Source organism: Vanellus vanellus, assembly GCF_965231255.1.
Source record: "Vanellus vanellus genome assembly, chromosome: 16".
Taxonomy (NCBI): Eukaryota; Metazoa; Chordata; class Aves; order Charadriiformes; family Charadriidae; genus Vanellus; species Vanellus vanellus.
The window spans coordinates 2,528,787-2,546,859 of NC_138921.1; the positions used below are offsets into that span (position 1 = coordinate 2,528,787).

Here is an 18,073-nt window from a genome sequence, read left to right on the forward strand (position 1 = left end):
AAAACTAGTCCTTGGCAACTCAGCTTCAGAGGGTGGAAGTCCTCTGCAGAGCTGGATCAGAACTGCTCTTTGAGTTGTGCAAGTCGTGAAAGAATTCCCCAAGGAGCTGAGCAGAGGATGCTCCATCCCGTTCATGCCATCTTAGTCTTTGCTTGGCCCATGACAAATAACAGGAGGAACAGCCATGCTGTAGTACATCTACTTAGGAAGGACAGGGGCAGCTTCTCAGCCCTGGAAAATGGCATTGCTCGGTGACTGTGCTCCTTGGGAAGACCAAGGTCAGCAGCCACCTGGTGTCATCTCCAAAGGTGTAGTCCTGTAAGACTATGGCAGTGAGGCATATTTGGGTCAAACAGCTGGAAATGTAAAATGTTGGCTTTCACCTTCTGGGGAGTATTAACCTGCAGTTGTTGGCTCTGCTCTCTTCTCCCTCCAACAGAGCGACAAGGTGACCATTGTGGATCACCACTCAGCCACTGAGTCCTTTATCAAGCACATGGAGAACGAGTACCGGTGCCGTGGAGGCTGTCCTGCTGACTGGGTGTGGATTGTCCCCCCAATGTCTGGCAGCATCACCCCAGTTTTCCACCAGGAAATGCTCAACTACCGTCTCACACCCTCCTTTGAGTACCAGGTACTGTCTGCGCCTTACCTTCCACCAGTGCTGCATGCCCAAAGGTATAGCCAAGAGCAGGGTGGGAGCTGGAGCTCAGAAGATGCAGGAAGGAGAGGGACACCATCTAATCCCTTCAATAAGCTGTCCCTGGACACCGTGAAGTCCATGAACAAGTGTAATTCGTGATTCCCCCTAATGTGGTGTAATAACCCACTGGATGTCACACCTTTTCCCAGGGCAATGGCTTTTTGCCCCTCCATGGGACATGGTGAGGCCCCAACTTTTACCCTTGGAAGTGGAACTAAGCAGAGCTCCTCCCTTTGGAAGTGCCTAATTTTGCACTTTGATAGCTGGGCGAGGAAATGACCTGGTAGTCGCCGTATCCCTCCTCCCTCCAGCCTGCAGGTTTGAGTGGATGGTTCCTGGCAGCGTGGAGATCCAACAATTCGATGGAGGAGGGGGGCTCCTCCCCAGCAGGCCAAGCAGCGGGCTGAAACGCTGCTGCTGGAGTATTTAACACTTCAGCCCATGGGAAAAAGGCCCCTAAGCAAACACGTCCTTATTAGCCAACCATCCCCGCTCCGGTGGTTTTCACACAATGTGACCTTTAGTCAAGAGCCCTTAAGGAACAATCACAAAACAGGAGCAGTCTGTTCATTTCTATAACCAATCCACCAGGAGCCCCCATGGTTCCTGGCTCTGATTACAGACAGCCGCCTGCGAGGGCGCGGAATTAGCTTCTGTGCGCTCGTTCCTTGCTTCAGCTGCCTCCCCTTCCCAAAGGGAAAAAAAAAACCAACCCTGTGGGCTGGGGAGGAGGAAGGATGTGTTTCCATCACCCCTCCCCTTCTGGCATTGCCTGCCTTCTTCTTGCTCATGGTCTATCAACGCCCATCTCAGAGGAGAGAAAGCATTTGTCCAGATGCTTGTTACAAGCCAGCGAGGTTTTATTATATTGCAATTTGTCTGTACATACTCCATTGCCCAACTGCCCGCAAGAAGCCCCCGGGGCTCCAAGGATCAGGGACCCGTACATGAGCTCAAGAGCTGTGAAGAGGTCAGCTAGTCCTCCCCGCTGTGACTAGAGGAAGTCAATGCTCAGTGCTGTGGATACAGCATCTCTAGAAGTTCCGAGCGCTGCCCCTCCACCACTGCCGTTCTTCTCTCTCCTAGCCGGACCCCTGGAACACCCATGTCTGGAAAGGGGTCAACGGGACACCTACCAAGAAGAGGGCCATTGGGTTTAAGAAGTTAGCAAAGTAAGTACCAGTGGGGTCTGAAAAGCCCTGGAGTGCTTGGGACTGGTCCTGATTTTGGGCAGCTCTGTTTGCTGTGCCGGTTGATAATGCTACCCTATGGATGTGTACAAACTGATGGGTTGTGAGCCTGGATTTCCGGCCCAAAGCATGACACCACGGAAGGCTTTAGCTGCCGAGAGCAACATTTGGAGAAACAGGCAGTCCTTTGAACGCTCTATTAGACCACCAAAAGGTGTATGACCAGGTGAATACTGGATGTTGCGTGTAGTCTCTTCTCCCAAGCTGGTTCATTCTCCAGTAAGGTTGTCTTCAGCGTTCAGGAACAGCTTTCTCACTTCTTGGGTGGGGGTTTATTGCCTGTTTCCTCTTTCACAGCCTCCTGGGGCAGAGAGCTCACCCATCACTGTTCAGGGCTGTGCTGGCACAAGCGAGATGAAACTCATGTCCATATTTCTCTTTTCCTCAATGACTCTTTAGCTACTTGAAGAGCACATGTGTCCAGTGCTTGTCTAAACCTCCCAACACCCACTTTGCAAGGAGGGGGGAGATAGGAATGAGGAATCTCCCTACAGGTGGCAGACGGGTCACGGCCGAGCTGAGGTTTGCACTTCATGGCCAGCTGACCCCTAGTAATGGGCCACCTGAGTCCTTCTCCCCTGCCAATGCTTTTAGTCAGCAGGGGTGGAGGAATGAAGTGTAGTTTGGCCCCTTTGGCTGATCCTGGCCTGAATGACTCCCCCGTGGGCCATTGGCAGAGAGGTTCTTGTAGGAGCTGCTGGCTCCGTGGCAGCAGAGTGCTGGACCGAGACCGGGGAGGGCTGGGTCTGCCCCGGCGGTTGTGGCCAGGCTGCCAGGTGGCCTAGTGCTGTTCACAGCATCTCCCCACGCTTCACTTTCCCCGAGTCCCTACTATCAGTTTGTTCCCACTCTTCAGCTGTCACCTTCTGTAAGCGATTTTCCACAGTGCATCCATAAACGTGATCAGCAGCTGATGAATGCGGTCCTTAGGCTGACACCGGTGCCCGGGTCTGGGCTGCAGCTCCGGGGCTGGAGGAGAACGCAGGAAGATTAATTGAGCCATTGAGTTAGAAGAAACAATGCTTTTATTTGTGTGTGCGCGATTGAGAAATGATTTTATAAAAATGTGAGCACGGCAGGTAATTTAAAAAAAAAAAAAAAATCTCCATTGTTCCTGATGTAGCGGGGAGGAATTATTTCTGTAATTCACCATTAATCCTGCCTAATCAGCTGGAGAAGTGGCGGACCGAGCCCAGCAGTCCCGAACTTGGCACCAGTTGCGGCGTGATCTTGATGCCTGTTTGGACAGGCTGTGCTGGTTCTGGCCAAATCAGAGCGTTCAAACCTCCAGTCCCTGCCCGTCCTGCCCCGTCCCTCCCCGGGGGCCGGCGTTAGCCCCAGGGACAGGGGACACTACCGTCGTGGGAAAGGATAGGGGTGAGTTTAATGTGCAGAACTACGCTGAGGAGTGATGGTATAGCAGCAAATGTAAATGCTCCTGAGCCTGACTTCAACACGGAGGGGAGCTGCCCACAGGAGGCAGGACATACCAGCCTGGGGTGGTTTCTACCTCTTCTTTCCTCCCTAGGATTTTCCAAACCTAGAGCATTTCTTCCCTCCTTGGCAGGAGGGGCAAGGAGAAGCTGGGCTTCTCTTCTCCCGCCAGTGTAACCAGTCCAGCTGCAGTCTCTGCTCCCCATAGCTCATCTGAAGATGCTTTGTGCTCTTTTCAGCCCCCCGAAAACTGCCCCTTCCCTATCACAACACACCTGGCTAAATCCAGACCTGCCTTTCTGGTGGCCCCATTTAAAGGCATGGTGGTCCATTTTGAGAAGGTGAAGATAATGGTAAAGATAATTTCGCTTAGGAAAGATAATGTTGATGTCTGAATTCCGTGATTATGAATGGCCCTATAATAATAAACTCCCCACACTGGGCTCGATGCTTCACTGTGCAACCCAAAGCTGGCTGATGACATCCTCCCTTGTCCCCAGTCTCTGTGCTCCCACCAATGCCATCCCATCCAGTAGCGTTAGGATTGATAAGGAGCCAATGTTTCTCATGCTGCATCACCTTGGCCAGGATTCGAGAGGCCGGTGACCTCTCAGGGCCCCTCTGCCCTGCTGTCAGAGCGGAGCCGGTGGGGAAAACCGGAGCGAACGCATCCAGTCACGATCACAGCCACAGGAGGCAGCTGGCTAGACACAGCCCCGCGAACGCTCAGATAAATGTGCAACCTCTCAGCCTCAGGAGGGCTCTTCCTCTGAGTAAAGTTCATAGCGGTGCTGGCGTGTAAATCAAAGGGACCACAGACAGCCTCGTCTGACCTTCTCCGTGTCTCGGGGCTTTGTGCGCGGTGTGTGGAGCCCGGGTGCTTCTGCTCGGCTAGGACACCTCCTGCAGAAAGGCAGCCAGGTAGGATTTAAAGACGCCAAGAGATGGAGAAGCCACAGTTCCTCCCATAGCTTGGGCTTTGGTTGGTCTCCAGCTTTTCCTTTGAGGTTATCTGGTCGCTGCTTTCAGCGACTGTTGTCCCTCCTTCTTCTTTCTCACTGTCTCTGCAGAAAGACCACCTCCACACCTGGTTTAGCATTTTCCTCCTATACCCGTTCAGGTATTTCAGCCCTGTGTTCAAGCTGCCCCATCCAGTCTTCCTCTCTGACAAGTCAAGACGAACGCGCTCTTCTATAGTTTCTATTGGGCATATAACAGCAAAAAAAGTAATGCTGCAAGTTTTTAAGGCAGGCTGTTCATTTAATAATAAATAAAAAGGTGTGAATAATCTGGGCTAGGGGCACTGACAAGGAAGCAAGCTCTCTTACTGGGATTTGTTCTTGCTTCCTAGGGCCGTGAAGTTCTCAGCCAAGCTGATGGGACAGGCCATGGCCAAGAGGGTCAAAGCAACCATCCTGTACGCCACTGAAACTGGGAAGTCGCAGGTCTATGCAAAAACTCTGTGTGAAATCTTCAAGCACGCTTTTGATGCCAAGGTATTGTAGTAGCTCTCAGCCCCTGCAAGATTACGTGTGCAGCTGGGTGGCCCAAGGAAATACATGGCCATTGGAAAGGACATGGCTCAACGCGTGTGGAGCTCCCCAGCTGACCCAGCAAGGGTCTTCAGAAGTGCCCAGGGTATGAGCTTGTGGGGCCGGGTTGAAGCCTGCACATGAATGGCATTTCCAGCTAATGTTCCTGCAGGTGTTGTGGCATGCAGTAGTATTCTGCCTCTCGGGTGGGGATGGCTGTGTCCCTTGAGGGTCTTGTTCTCTTCCTCCCGTTGTGGAGATCTCTGCCAGTGCACTGGCATGGGCTCAGCAAGGAGATGCTGCTCCCATCCCCGGGTGGACTGGGGTCTGTCCCAGGAGACCGGCTGGTGGTGGAGCTCCCCACTGGGTGCCTCTTGCTAACGTCTCTGTCACTCCCAGGTGATGTCCATGGATGAGTACGACATTGTGCACCTAGAGCATGAAACCATGGTCCTGGTGGTCACCAGCACATTTGGCAATGGAGACCCACCTGAGAACGGAGAGGTAGGACAGGGCGCAGGGACGGGTGACTACAGCAGGGACACACGGGCAGGAGAGAGGTGGTGGGGAACGTGGAAGAGCATCCTCTTTTTGCTCAGCCGGAGCTGGAATGGCCCAAAACAGGTCCAGGTGCTGTGTGATACCTGGTGCTGTGCCTGCCTGCCTCCAGCCTGCTCTGAAATAGGGATATCTACTTATTCCCTGCTGTGAGACGAGTAACTAATCTGTTGCTAAATTCATCCCGTACAAGTGATATCAGCGGTACACAAAAGGTGCCGGCCCCTTGGCTGGGGAGCCCCAACCTCATCCAGCCCCATACCACTGCGTTGCAGGTTGCTGGGAACAGCAAGCGGAGAGCAGAGCCGCCCTCCAGGCTTCGGTCACGGCTTCGTTTCCCGCAGAAACTGGCAAAACTGATGACCTTTCTTTTGTTCTTTTTTGTTTCTTCTCTGTAGAAATTCGGCTGCGCGTTAATGGAGATGAAGAATCCCAACTCCAACCTGGAGGAGAGGAAGTAAGAGCACCCCAAAACCTTCCCTTCCCACTCACAGCCCCGGCGAGAGGGCAGCCCCGCAGCCAGGACAGCCTGCTGCTCCGCTTTCCTCCTCTCAGGGGACGGTGTGAAATCCTCACGCGGGTTTTGTGTTTGCAAAGGTCCGAGGGATGGGACCTGCCTGGAGAACCAGGGGATGGAGCAGGCAGAGGTCAAAAGCACTGAGTCAGCCATGCCTGTGGACTCCAGCTTGTAATTCCCTGGGGTGGCATTTTAAAGCTTCTCTCTTCAGCTGTAAGAGGCAGGCATGTATGAAAAAAAAAAAAAAAAACAACCAAACAAAAAACCCACAAATAAAAGCAGGAGTTCCCCCAAAACCATTGAATCTGAGAGCTGAGGCTGTCCAGGAGACGCCAAAATAGTAAGACTTGGAGGTAGAAGGGAGTTCCCAGCTATGTGAGTGGGAGTGGGGGAGGCTTTAAGAACCAAATTTAACTTCTTGCGTCGTGTGAAAATATTTCCAAGGGAAATAAGAGCTGTTAGAAAATTCCGGCTGTGATGTTTGTAACAGTGAGGCTGGAACCGGTACCTCGGAGACAGGGTCTGGGGTTTTAGAAAATCCCCCATCAGCAGAAGATGAGCCTCGAGCATCTCGTTGTGCATCCCAGAGGCTGGGCAGTGAGGGCAGCCGGCAAAGTGTTAACCGTTTGGGGCCCCCTCTTATTTTAGTTATTAAGTACAATATATTTTGCTTAACTGGGACACTGGAGTCTCTCCTGAGTGAACACAGCGATGCTCGCAACTGGCAAAAGGCTGCTCGTTAATTAAGGCAGAATTGGCACTGGCCAGTGGTACAGCGCGATTTAACACCACCACCACCACCACCCCCCCCGACTTTCTGCTTGAGCAGAGCAAAGCCGGTGGGGCTGCAGAGCGGTGGGGGACACCGCCGGGCAGGGCAGGGACCGATTTTGTACCTCTTTGCCGCTGGCGACGCGGCAGCCCTGAAGTGGTCTCCTCGCTGCGCGGCCGAGTCAGCTGGTGGATCCCCGCAGGGCTCGTGAGCCGAAAACCCATTAGGTTTCTAATGGCCTCGCGCCTTAATGGGGACAGCTGACAAAACGGGACGTTGCCCTGGAGGTGTCTGGATGGAGAAGGGGCATACTGCATGCGGTTCGCACTCTGAAGACCTTCACTTTTTGGGGGGTTGGGTTGGTGCGACGTTGGGTTGGGTAGAGAGGTGCTGCCTGTGGCAAGCCGGGCAGATTGGAGGAGGACAAAAGCACCTTGAGCTCGGTGCTGGCTGTCCCAGTCACCTCTAAATGTAATTTAAGGGACTGGCAGGAGTTTCTAAGAGCCAGGACAGCCTGTGGCTTGGTTACCTGACAGCAAAAGTGCTGGAAACTGCGACCTGAGAGGACAGATCAAAAGGGCAAGAGCTATTTTATCTGGAGAAGAGGAGACAGAAATGCAGTGTGGTAGCAGACTTCACATACAGCAAAGGTGACTGCAGAGGTGGAGGGAATAAATTACTCCCTGTGGCCCCCCCCTCCAAGACAGGCCAAGAGGTCATAGCTTTGGATGGTAGGAAGAAATGCTGACGTTAAGCATGAAAAAAAGCTTTAGCGATGAGAAAAGACAGCCCGGAGGAGAACGTCTGGGGAAGAAGGGCAGCGTCAGCCTGGCGTCTGTAGGAAAGGGCTGCATAGAGCAGCTCCTGCCCATGCACCCCATGGACTCCCACCCACCCCATGTCCGCCAGGGAACGTGGAAGGTGGCTGAGACCTCGCAGGGCAGGGATCAAGTGGCTTCTCTAATGCAGCCCATCCATCAACAGTCATCCCCTGCCACAAAGACCTATTCATTTCAGCAAAAGCCATTGGTGCCCCAACCTTGGGCCCAGTGCCCAACTGGGGAATTTGGGCTTCATGCCCATCTACACCGGTGGGCTGTGCTGCCCTGCCTTGGCCGTGTAACCCCGGGTGAGGACACGGCCAAGGGACAGTGGAGAAAGAAGTGGCTCCATCCAGCTGGAGTGAAGCAGAAGAGCACGAGCGGTCTGGGCAGAAAGGAGGATGTTCTGGAGCAGAGGTGGAGCATGGGGATCTATGACCCTGGCAGTTATTTTGCTCAGGGGTTGTCTCCTCTGCGTGGCATGCCAGGTGGAGGAGGTCTGCTGTGACTCATCCACACACTACTGCTTCATTGCTCCGGCAGTATATTTAGAAACTCTTGTGTAGAGCAATTTTTGAAGATGGTTCAATTCAGAAATACTTCTGCTGTTGTCAGATTTTTTTTCCTCCACTCCCCTTCCCCCTCCTCATCCCTTCTGCTCTCATTCCTTTTTTTTTTTTTCCTTTTAACTTCCTATGAATGAAAAATCCGTCAGAATATCTGTTCAGGCATATACCCGACCTTGTGTGCAACCAGGGAAGGACAGGTAAAGCCAAAGTTCCTGCCAGCTCTGCACCGCTGGGGTCAATGTGGTGGCCAACACCTGTGTAAACCCACTGGGAGGTGACGGGAGGACCTCACGGAGCAGACCAGGTCCAGCTGGGGGGATGCAATATACAGGCTGCTATGGCTTACCCCCAGGAGGGGGCACATTTCTCTGCTGTAGCCGTTGATCACAGTACCTACTTGTGATATATCGAGCCCTGAGCTTGAACCCGCTCTGGTTTGGTCTCCTCCACGGTCCGGTCCCCTCTGAGCACGCAGCCTGGTGGGAACCATGTGCACGTTTGTCACCACTGATGATGCTGTTGCTGTTCGCAGGAGCTACAAGGTCCGTTTCAACAGCGTCTCCTCTTACTCGGATGCACGGAAATCCTCAAGCGACGGCCCTGACTCCAGGGACAACTTCGAAAGCACGGGGCCCCTGGCCAACGTCAGGTAAATAGGCTGGGGAGGGAGGCAGCCGTGTCTTGCCTGGACAGAGCAGGAGCTGGTGCTGCACAAAGCCCCTTTCTCCTACCCCAGCTCTTACCTAAACCCCGACGTATTTTTGCAACGCGGAGATCCCTCCATGCTCCTTCACGCTGGTGTTGGCCGTGGAGGAGGGAGATGTCGGTGTCCCTCCCGGCTCAGCAGCCACAGCTATGCCACCTCTCTGCAGGTTCTCCGTGTTTGGGCTGGGGTCGCGCGCTTACCCCCATTTCTGCGCCTTTGCCCGGGCGGTGGACACCCTCCTGGAGGAGCTGGGCGGGGAGAGGATCCTCCGCATGGGAGAAGGGGATGAGCTTTGTGGCCAAGAGGAGTCCTTCAGAACCTGGGCCAAGAAGGTCTTCAAGGTAACCCACTTCCCTCGTGCTCCGGGGGGAGAAGGGCACAGGGACAGAGCAAAGCTTCTGGTTAGAGCTGGATTAAAACCCAACCTCTCCTTCCCTACACCGGGACACCCGTCCACCACCCCACCCCACGTTAAAGAGGTTCTCCACGTTTTGGTGGAGCTAACGCTCTGGTTTGTACTGACTGCCAGAGGGTGAACACCATGGTGGATTCCTGTATTATCCTAGAAGCCTGGGGGAGGAGGGCACCACAAGAACTTCCCACGGCCACCGGTATAGCCCTTACACCATTGGGGCTGCCTTCTCCATGTGTTGGCTGAGGTGGGGTGGGACAAGGAGGGTGATGAGGCTGGGTCGGAAAGCCCGGGGGCAGCAGGCAGATGCCTGAGAGCCTGGTGTGTGCTGCAGGCAGCGTGTGACGTGTTCTGCGTGGGGGATGACGTCAACATCGAGAAAGCGAACAACTCCCTCATCAGCAACGACCGGAGCTGGAAGAGGAGCAAGTTTCGCCTGACCTACGTGGCCGAAGCCCCAGAACTCACGCAAGGTACAAAACCAGGATCACCCCGGAGGGCTCTAGGTGTGGGGCAGGTGGAGGAGAAGACATAGTGGGCTCAAGGTGGGGGGCAAAGGGACCAAATCTCCTTACTTATTCTGTGTCAAATTCCCAGCATTTCAGTCTTGCCTTTCCCCTCCATCACGTGCCCAAGGAGAAGTTTGTGATGGTCTCCATCCCCTCCGCCTGGTCCTTGTCTGTATCTGTAACAGAGATATCGGGATATGGTCTCACCTCCCTCCTCCTGACCCCATTTTTTGAAGCGAAGAGCTGGAAACCTGGGAGCCTGCCAAGCTCGCTTTTGTCCAAATGCCGCTCGGCTGAGCGTTGCGGCGCAATGGCAGGTCCAGCCCACCGACACCTGGCCCCTCAGCACGGCTCCTGCAGCTGAGGATCTGCCGTACCGGCTTTGCTCTTCCCAAATTCGGGCGCTTTGCTCCCAGCCAAGGTGGTACTGGCAGCAAGAGGTGTGTGCCCACGCGTGAGGGCACGTCCCCCACGCCTCCTGCGGGTGGTTTCGGGGTCCTCCTCAGCCACTAACAAAAGGGACACGTGTTTGGTTCTCCCCTCCGTGGGGTTTCTGATCCCCCAAGGCTCACCGAAGCTTTGCAGGAGACGGAGGCAGGACAGTGGTCGAGCCCACCATCCGCTCGCTGCGGTTGGTGTCAGCCAGCTCCGGTCCGACGGGCTGAACCCACCGTGAGAGCCAAAAGCCCTGCAAAACCCAAACGCGCCTGCCTTGGCCACACTCTGCTGCCTTGCTTCACTGACTCTTCTCCTCCACAGGACTGTACAGCATCCACAAAAAACGCGTCTATGCAGCCCGGCTTATCACACGCCAGAACCTGCAGAGCCCAAAGTCCAGGTAGGAGATGCAGCTGCCCTGGGGACCTGCAGGAGCTGAAGGCGCTCGTGGTGCACCTGAGCATCCACGCACGCAGCGCTGCAAATGTCCCTTGACCCCTGAATGTCCCGTGGGACACCATCTTTGTGCAAATCGCCACTGCCAAGGCTGGAAGCCACGTTAACCCCGTGAAGGGTGTTTCCTGCCGCCTTATACAGCAAAATCCGTGCCACTGCCTAAATTAATCTGCTGCTGCCTGTGAGGCTGAGGAGATGGGTGGCCGCACTCGTGGAGCGGCGGGGTGCATGCAAAGAAAGGATAAAATTGCTGAAGTGAGAGGTTAAACTGGTTTTCCCTTTTAAAAAGCCCCTGAGGGTGAGTCAGCAGCGAGGGGAGGCAAATATCCTTTCTGGCTCCCTGCTGTGACTTTGGTGATGTGCTCAGCGGGGCACCGGGGCTCGGACATGCCACCACCGCTGCCCAGCACACCCAGTGGCTCGTGAGGTCGGAGCTCAGCAAGTCTTTGAAGGACTCCCCCAAAACACATCCTGCTTTTTCTCCTTTCCCTGTAGTCGCTTGACAATCTTCCTGCGCCTCCACACCAACGGACACCAGGAACTGCAGTACCTGCCCGGGGACCACTTGGGCGTGTTCCCAGGGAACCATGAAGACTTGGTTAATGCCCTGATTGACAGGCTTGAAGATGCCCCTCCGGCCAACCAGCTGGTGAAGGTGGAACTCCTGGAGGAGCGGAACACAGCTCTAGGTAACCAGGGCCATCTCTATATAGAGGTGGCCTCTCTTCTCCTCACCCGTCCCTTGTAGTGCTTCTTGTAGCTCCTCAGGGAGGTAGGTGGCCCCCAGGAGAAATCATTTCCCATCTCACTGGTGTGTTTGCCTGGATTAGGAGCCCCTCCTTCAACCTTCCTCTGCCCAGAACCATCACTCATCTGCACTCGAGGTGTAGAGCAAGGGTTTGAAGGATGAGCAGGTCCCTGGTGAGAGGATGTTTCTTTGTTCTTCAGAAAAATTAACTTATAATCTCATGGAAAGAACAATGTCCAGGACTGGAAAGAAGAGTTAAGGAATCTTAATCCCTCTATTTCATGGATAAGTCTGATACCCTACCACCATGCACAGTGTAACAGGAGATGGAAAACAGTATTAAGTCAGAGTGACCGAGGCTGAAGGTGGTGAAGTATCAGAGTCATATTTGTGCTCATTGTACAGCATCTCACTTGTAGCATGAGGATATCTCACTGACTCTTCTTTCCAGCTCTTCATCATTCACTGTCTCAGAGCTGATAAGGGGGAATGAAAGGAAGGATTTGTCCACCTTGGCTCTTATGCTCAGCTGATCCCATGGTTGTGCTGAATTCCTTCCCGGCAGGTGTCATCAGTAACTGGACAGATGAGAACCGTGTCCCGCCATGCACCATCTTCCAGGCTTTTAAGTACTATTTGGACATCACCACCCCTCCCACACCCCTGCTGCTGCAGCAGTTTGCTTTGTTGGCCACCAGTGACAAGGAGAAGAAACGTCTGCAGGTCCTTAGCAAGGTAAAACCTCAGACCCCAAGCCCCAAGTTCCTCAAGGTCCTGGGGACAACCACAACCCCGGGGCATTTTCATCCCACTCTGTGGTTACGCTGAGTCTCTACCCATGCCAGCAGGGCTCCTCTTGCCCGCCTCCACTGCCACCCACCCCAGCTTTGCCATAGGCCTGGTGGAATGTCGGTAAAGGCATCTGTCTTGGAAGAGGTTGATGCTGCAGTGCTCCCCTCCCTCCCCCCCTCCCTCTTTTCCTGGCTGCAGGGCTTGCAGGAGTACGAGGAATGGAAGTGGTCCAAGAACCCCACCATCGTGGAGGTGCTGGAGGAGTTCCCCTCAGTGCAGATGCCCTCCACGCTGCTGCTCACACAGCTCCCCCTCCTCCAACCACGCTACTACTCCATCAGTTCCTCCCCAGAGATGTATCCAGGCGAGGTCCACCTCACCGTGGCGGTGGTCTCCTATCGCACGAGAGGTACCATGCTCTTGCAGGGGTCAGTGGAGACAGGCTTGGTGTGGGGAGCAGAGGAAAAGCATTGGCATATGATTCCTTCAACCCATGACACTGCTGTCCCATGTTAGGAAGAACGGCCTTCCATCAAAGGGCAGTGTATTGCAGAGATGCCAGATCTGGGTCAGGTACCAGCAACAGACCAGCCATAGTGGCTCCAAGCTCCATGTGGGATCATTTGTTTGCCCACACCAAAGTCCACATTGCCCCAACTAGCCAGATTTCTGTTCCTGTGCAAGCACTGATGTGTCCAAGCCTCCCTGGTCATGGTGTAAACGGATCCAGTCCCGTCACCCCTGCAGCCAGCAGGACACAGGGGAAGACACTGGCCATTCACCTGGGGCTGCCATGGAGGGCTTATGTCTGGAAGCACCACAGCATGATGCTTCTGTCAAAAAGGACCAAAGAGAAATTGGGTGCTTCCTAAGTATTGTGGAGGTACAACTATCCCAGGGCTGGGTCCTGGGTGAACTTGGGTAGTTCCACAGAGGGATCCAAGTGCCAAACTTCTACCAAGTTCCTGGAGAATGGATGCGGAGATGTTTCAGTGAGGTGTCCATGTGGGATGTAGCAGGGGAGGGTTCAGAAAGGAAAGCAACTGGAGTAGTTGGCTGGTATGTCAAGTGCAGACCTCCTTTCCCTTTCCTCCTAGATGGAGAAGGACCAATCCACCACGGAGTCTGCTCCTCCTGGCTCAATCGGATACAGACCGATGAAGTAGTGCCCTGTTTTGTAAGGGGGTAAGTGGTCCACACAAGGGAAAGAGTGGAAAAGATGGGGTGAGCCCTCTCTTTGCTCTCAATTCTTCTTTGCAAAGACCTAAGGGTGTGGAGAAAACAGGGCTGGATTTGTGAACAAATAGGTCCCTCCCGGGTGCAGTTCTTCGGCACTAAAATGCTGCTTTCTGAGATACCACCTAATTTTCTCCCCCTCCCTCTCTGGGTGGTGTCTCAGCTTGCTGTGGGCAGGGGCGAGGGAGGGAGCATCCTGCTTGGGTTTAACTGGTGTCTTCGATGCGTGCAGCGCACCCGGGTTCCACCTGCCCCAGGATCCCCAGGTGCCCTGCATCCTCATCGGCCCCGGAACCGGCATCGCCCCTTTCCGGAGCTTCTGGCAGCAGCGGCTTTTTGAAATCCAGCACAAAGGTGGGTCGACACTTGTTCCTCCCGTTTCTTATCTCAAGCGGTGCTCGGGAAATCTGGGCTGGGGATAGGGGTCCAGTCTCCTGCCTGGGCTGCCCCAGTAGAGGCAAAGGGCTTCTTGAAGCAGCGGCTGTCCCAGGCGCAGGCATGGAGGTCAGCCCAAACTCCATGAAAATCCTCCTGTAAAACTTTGCAAGTTATTTATGGCAGTACTATAGCGCTGGTGTTGGTTTTCAAAGGTCATTTAATGTAAAATATACATTTTTCACTGACCATTTAGACCATTTAGGAAAAAAAAAACCGTTTAATTTCTCCCCAAAACCTGGCACAAGTGGCCCTGCCGTGTGACCCCAGGCCATGCACTGGCTCAGGCAGTGCATTACCTCCTCCTTGCTGGTTTTCCCTCCATCCCAGTTTGGCCAGGGAAGGCTCCTGTCAGTCTTGTGCAGGGCGCTGGAGCTGCTGGCGGATCTGGAGGGAGGCGGCTTGCAAAAAGGGGGCATTGGTGGTCCCTGGGCTAACTGCTCCCCTCATCTCCCCCCCTGCCAGGTCTGAAGCCATGTCCGATGGTCCTGGTGTTTGGCTGCCGGCAGTCCAGGATCGACCACATTTACAAAGAGGAGACGCTCTTTGCCAAAACCCAAGGTGTCTTCAGAGAGCTGTACACAGCCTACTCCCGGGAACCGGACAAACCAAAGGTGCGCGGTGGGCACTGCTCGGGTCCTGGTGTGCGGCCCTGGGTGGCCGTGCCCAGCCCGGCACGACGTGGAGATGCCGGTTCCTCGGCGCAGCCCCGGTGGCTCGTGCCCCAGGGCACTCTGGTTGAGTAAGTGTGCAGGATGGTGCCCTTCCCAGTGCCACCCCGTTCCCATGGCACATCCCTGTCCCTACGCCAGCCTGAATGTGTGCCCACATCACCCACGCTTTGCCCTGGAGGGCTGAAAGCTGTCCTTACCAGGTGGGAGCAGATGAGGAGGGGAAAGGCGCATCCTCCCAAGCGGGTGGACAAGGAGGGACGTCAGCTGGTGGGGTGGCCCAGAGCCAGTGTGAACATCTGCTCTAAATCCCCACTGCCACCTCGGCAGGCCTGGCGATGATATATACGGTGAAGGTGTGGGAAATGCAAGAGCAAAACGATGCTTCGCTGCGTTCCCCATCCCTTTTCTACCATCGCGGGTGCCGTGAGGCGCGGGCATGCTCCCCCGAAGAGGCGGTGGCGTTGCACTGCTGCCTCCTCGGCACATGGTGCACGCAAAGCCGGCCGGAGCGTGCGGGTGGATGGGGCTGAGAAGCTGCAGTTAATCTCAGCTCCTCTTCCTCCTCCTCCTCCCTCAGAAATACGTGCAGGACGTGTTGCAGGAGCAGCTGGCCCAAACCGTCTTCAAAGCGCTGAAGGAGCAGGGAGGCCACATCTACGTCTGCGGGGATGTCACCATGGCCGGGGACGTCCTCAAGACCATTCAGCGCATCGTGAGGCAGCAGGGCCAGCTGTCGGTGGAGGAGGCAGGCGCTTTCATCAGCAAGCTGCGGGTGAGTAGCGTCCTCACCACCAGACAACGGTGGTGAGCTCCTGCCGCTGGCGCTGCACCTGGTGCCTCCTCCTGTAGAACGGGCAGCACCGAGGAGACGGGTGCTGGAGGCAGGGGGGACGTTGCAGCTCCCACCCACGCTGCCCGAACCTAGCCAAGGTCGGGAGCGTGATCTTCCGAAGCTTTGGGTGCGCGGTGGATGTGACCTTGCTTTGTAGGAGCTCTGCCCCAGGCTGCAGCCTGCGCCCGGCTCCTGCAATGAGCCTGGTGCCGTGCTGAGCGATGCTACGAGCTCTTTTGGGAACCCCTGGTAGCCCAGACAGGGCTTGTTCACCTGGTTAAGTCCTCACTGTTCCTCCATCATTGCAGCAAGTTAACGAAGCAGTTTGTGGGTCCTCCCCCCAAAATCTCCTCTGTCCCCGGGCTGGGGGATGCTGCCCCAGGGGGAAATGCATTGCTGCAGATGTTGCAGCTGAAGCAGAGGTGAGCTCAGTTTGGGTCACAGGCCTGAGGACGGATGCTCGAACAGCTCTGCTGATGCCCAGGAGGAGAACTCAGCCCAATTCCTGCGGGATTACCCCTTCTGAACCATCTCCCCACATTCCCTCCAGCAACCGAGACAGCCCAGGCCCTCATTTTTAGCTGGTTTGCAAGCGAAAGCTCTCATACACAGCCTGTCCTTGGGCTACTTGTCCCCCTGATGGGCAGGCAGCCCCTGGGTTACCAGCAGTTGAGGAGGTCTAAACGCACCCCCACTGCCCCCCGGTGTGACCTTGGCAAGGTCATTTCACCTCCCTGCTTGTCCCTGTCCCTCTGCTCTGCCTGTCCCACCAGCGCTTGTGCCATGTATGTGGTACCTACCCACAACACGAGAGCTTTCCGGTGCCGCAGCAACACCGCCTGTTTGTAAATACTCCTTTTTTTCCCCACTGCCCCTCTCCCGTCCTGTGTTTCAGGATGACAGCCGGTACCACGAGGATATTTTTGGAGTCACCCTGCGTACGTACGAAGTGACTAACCGCCTTAGATCCGAGTCTATCGCATTCATCGAGGAGAGCAAAAAAGATACGGATGAGTGAGTTGACGTGTTTATTTTAACCCCTGCAATTGTCTCCCAGGCGCGTGGGCTGCGGGATGGGGAAGGGAGCTTTAACTTCTGCCCGTATGTGGTCCTCCTTATAGCAGAGGCTGAGGAAAGGCATTTGATTTTTGCACGGGGAGCAGAGGCTGCTGCCTGGCGGTCTCTCCGAAATAGCTGTTACCACGCTAGCATAAATTCCACCCCCGGGTGGGGAGACCTGGCCAGCTCCAGGGGTGCAAGTGACCGGTGCCCACAGTGGGAGAGGTCTCCAGGTTGCTGCGTGCCCCGTTAAGGAAAGATCTGGAGGCTTTTCCTCCCACTGTTGTAAAAACCACCATAAGAAGTACAAAAAAAAAAAAAAAAAAAAAAAAGCCTTGACATTTGCTATGTTTGTTTCTTGCTCCACTGCGTCCTGCCATTTGCTCAGCTCTGCCTCGGTGGGATTTTCCCTGCCTGAGCAGAAGGATTATTTAGGATGAAGGATGAGCGGCTGCGTGGACCTTGCTCCTCGTCCTGGCCCTCGGCAGCCCGGGGTGCAGTCCCTTCCCCTGCAGCCCCCCGCAGCGGGTTTCCCACCATCCCTGAGGTTTGGTAGGAGTTTTTCCCCAGGGCAGCGCATTCTCTGGGTTCTGCACTGTATACAGAGCGCCTCAGTTTCCCATCTCTAGGTCGGGGTAAGGGTTATACACCTGCCCACCTCACCCAGCTGCAAAGGGGTCTGTAAATTCCCGTCTACAACGTGGTCCCTTGGGAAGTCCTTCGTCCTTAGACGCTCCTCCCCGCTCCTCCTAAGGCCAGCCTTTCTCCCCTTTCCCTTGCAGGGTTTTCTGCTCCTAACTGGACCCTTCGCCCCAAGGGGATGCCAAACCAGTCCCAGCACCTGCTGCCCCCTCCAGCCGGAGGGCGCTGGGTTTTGTATTTCACGGACACGGTGGCTCCTTTTCCACGGGGGAACTGCCCATGGAAAGCGCTCTGTCTCTCGTCCTGTTGTTGTGTCCTGATGATGATGATGATGATTTTTATTTCCTTTTCTTCCTCTTTCTCTTGCTCTCTCTTTTGTCCTGTGGTGGTTTCTTTTCACCCCCTTTCCCTTCCCTGGATTTCCCCACTGAAGTATGATGGCTTTATAACCTGCAGTGGCTCTTAACAGAACTTCACATTTCTCCTTCTTCTCATGAGGGCATTTTGCAGCTGCATGAAATCACCACCTTTGTGATCACCTGCGTTTTTGGTGTTTTGGGGGAGAGCAGAGGTGGCAGGGGCTGGGCGATAGATAAGTCTTGTTGCTTGAACAGACCCGGGGGTTGTTCCCCCCCAGGCTCCCCCTTTCCCCAGCTCGGGCCTTGGCTGAATCCTCGCGTTTTTGTGGCTTTCCTTTGGACTTGTTACAGACCTGGGCACATGCCCGAGGCTGGGGGCAGATGATGTGTGACGCCCTCGTGCCTACAAACTTCCTTCGTCCCCGAGCAGTGTGGGTACAAACGTGTCTGTTTCGATCCAAAGGGTGGGATGGCTCTGATTCGCGTGTCACGACTTCTCCTAAATGGACTCTGCGCTGCGTTCACCTCCTTCTCTGCTCCCTCTTCCCCGTGACCCTCTCCTTTTGCTCAGTCCCCACTTTTGCTGGCGTGAAAGTCCTCCCACAGAGGATCCAAGCCC

At 55.0% G+C, this 18,073-nt stretch overlaps 1 protein-coding gene across 2 annotated transcripts in view; it reads left to right on the plus strand.

Moving 5' to 3' along the window:
• Positions 1-16,412, plus strand: part of NOS1 (nitric oxide synthase 1) — a gene marked incomplete at its 3' end in the record, with an annotated part of 38,753 nt that extends 22,341 nt beyond the window's left edge. For both annotated transcript variants that reach the window (XM_082491530.1, XM_082491531.1), the window contains exons 11-27: positions 440-634; positions 1,790-1,875; positions 4,739-4,883; positions 5,319-5,423; positions 5,876-5,934; positions 8,689-8,805; positions 9,029-9,203; positions 9,609-9,747; positions 10,543-10,621; positions 11,173-11,366; positions 11,991-12,160; positions 12,416-12,626; positions 13,315-13,402; positions 13,686-13,807; positions 14,354-14,502; positions 15,140-15,334; positions 16,290-16,412. In XM_082491530.1, the coding sequence (XP_082347656.1) occupies positions 440-634; positions 1,790-1,875; positions 4,739-4,883; positions 5,319-5,423; positions 5,876-5,934; positions 8,689-8,805; positions 9,029-9,203; positions 9,609-9,747; positions 10,543-10,621; positions 11,173-11,366; positions 11,991-12,160; positions 12,416-12,626; positions 13,315-13,402; positions 13,686-13,807; positions 14,354-14,502; positions 15,140-15,334; positions 16,290-16,412 (2,352 nt within the window). The remainder of the gene's footprint in view (positions 1-439; positions 635-1,789; positions 1,876-4,738; positions 4,884-5,318; positions 5,424-5,875; positions 5,935-8,688; positions 8,806-9,028; positions 9,204-9,608; positions 9,748-10,542; positions 10,622-11,172; positions 11,367-11,990; positions 12,161-12,415; positions 12,627-13,314; positions 13,403-13,685; positions 13,808-14,353; positions 14,503-15,139; positions 15,335-16,289) is intronic.
• Between the last annotated feature and the right edge of the window lie 1,661 nt (positions 16,413-18,073).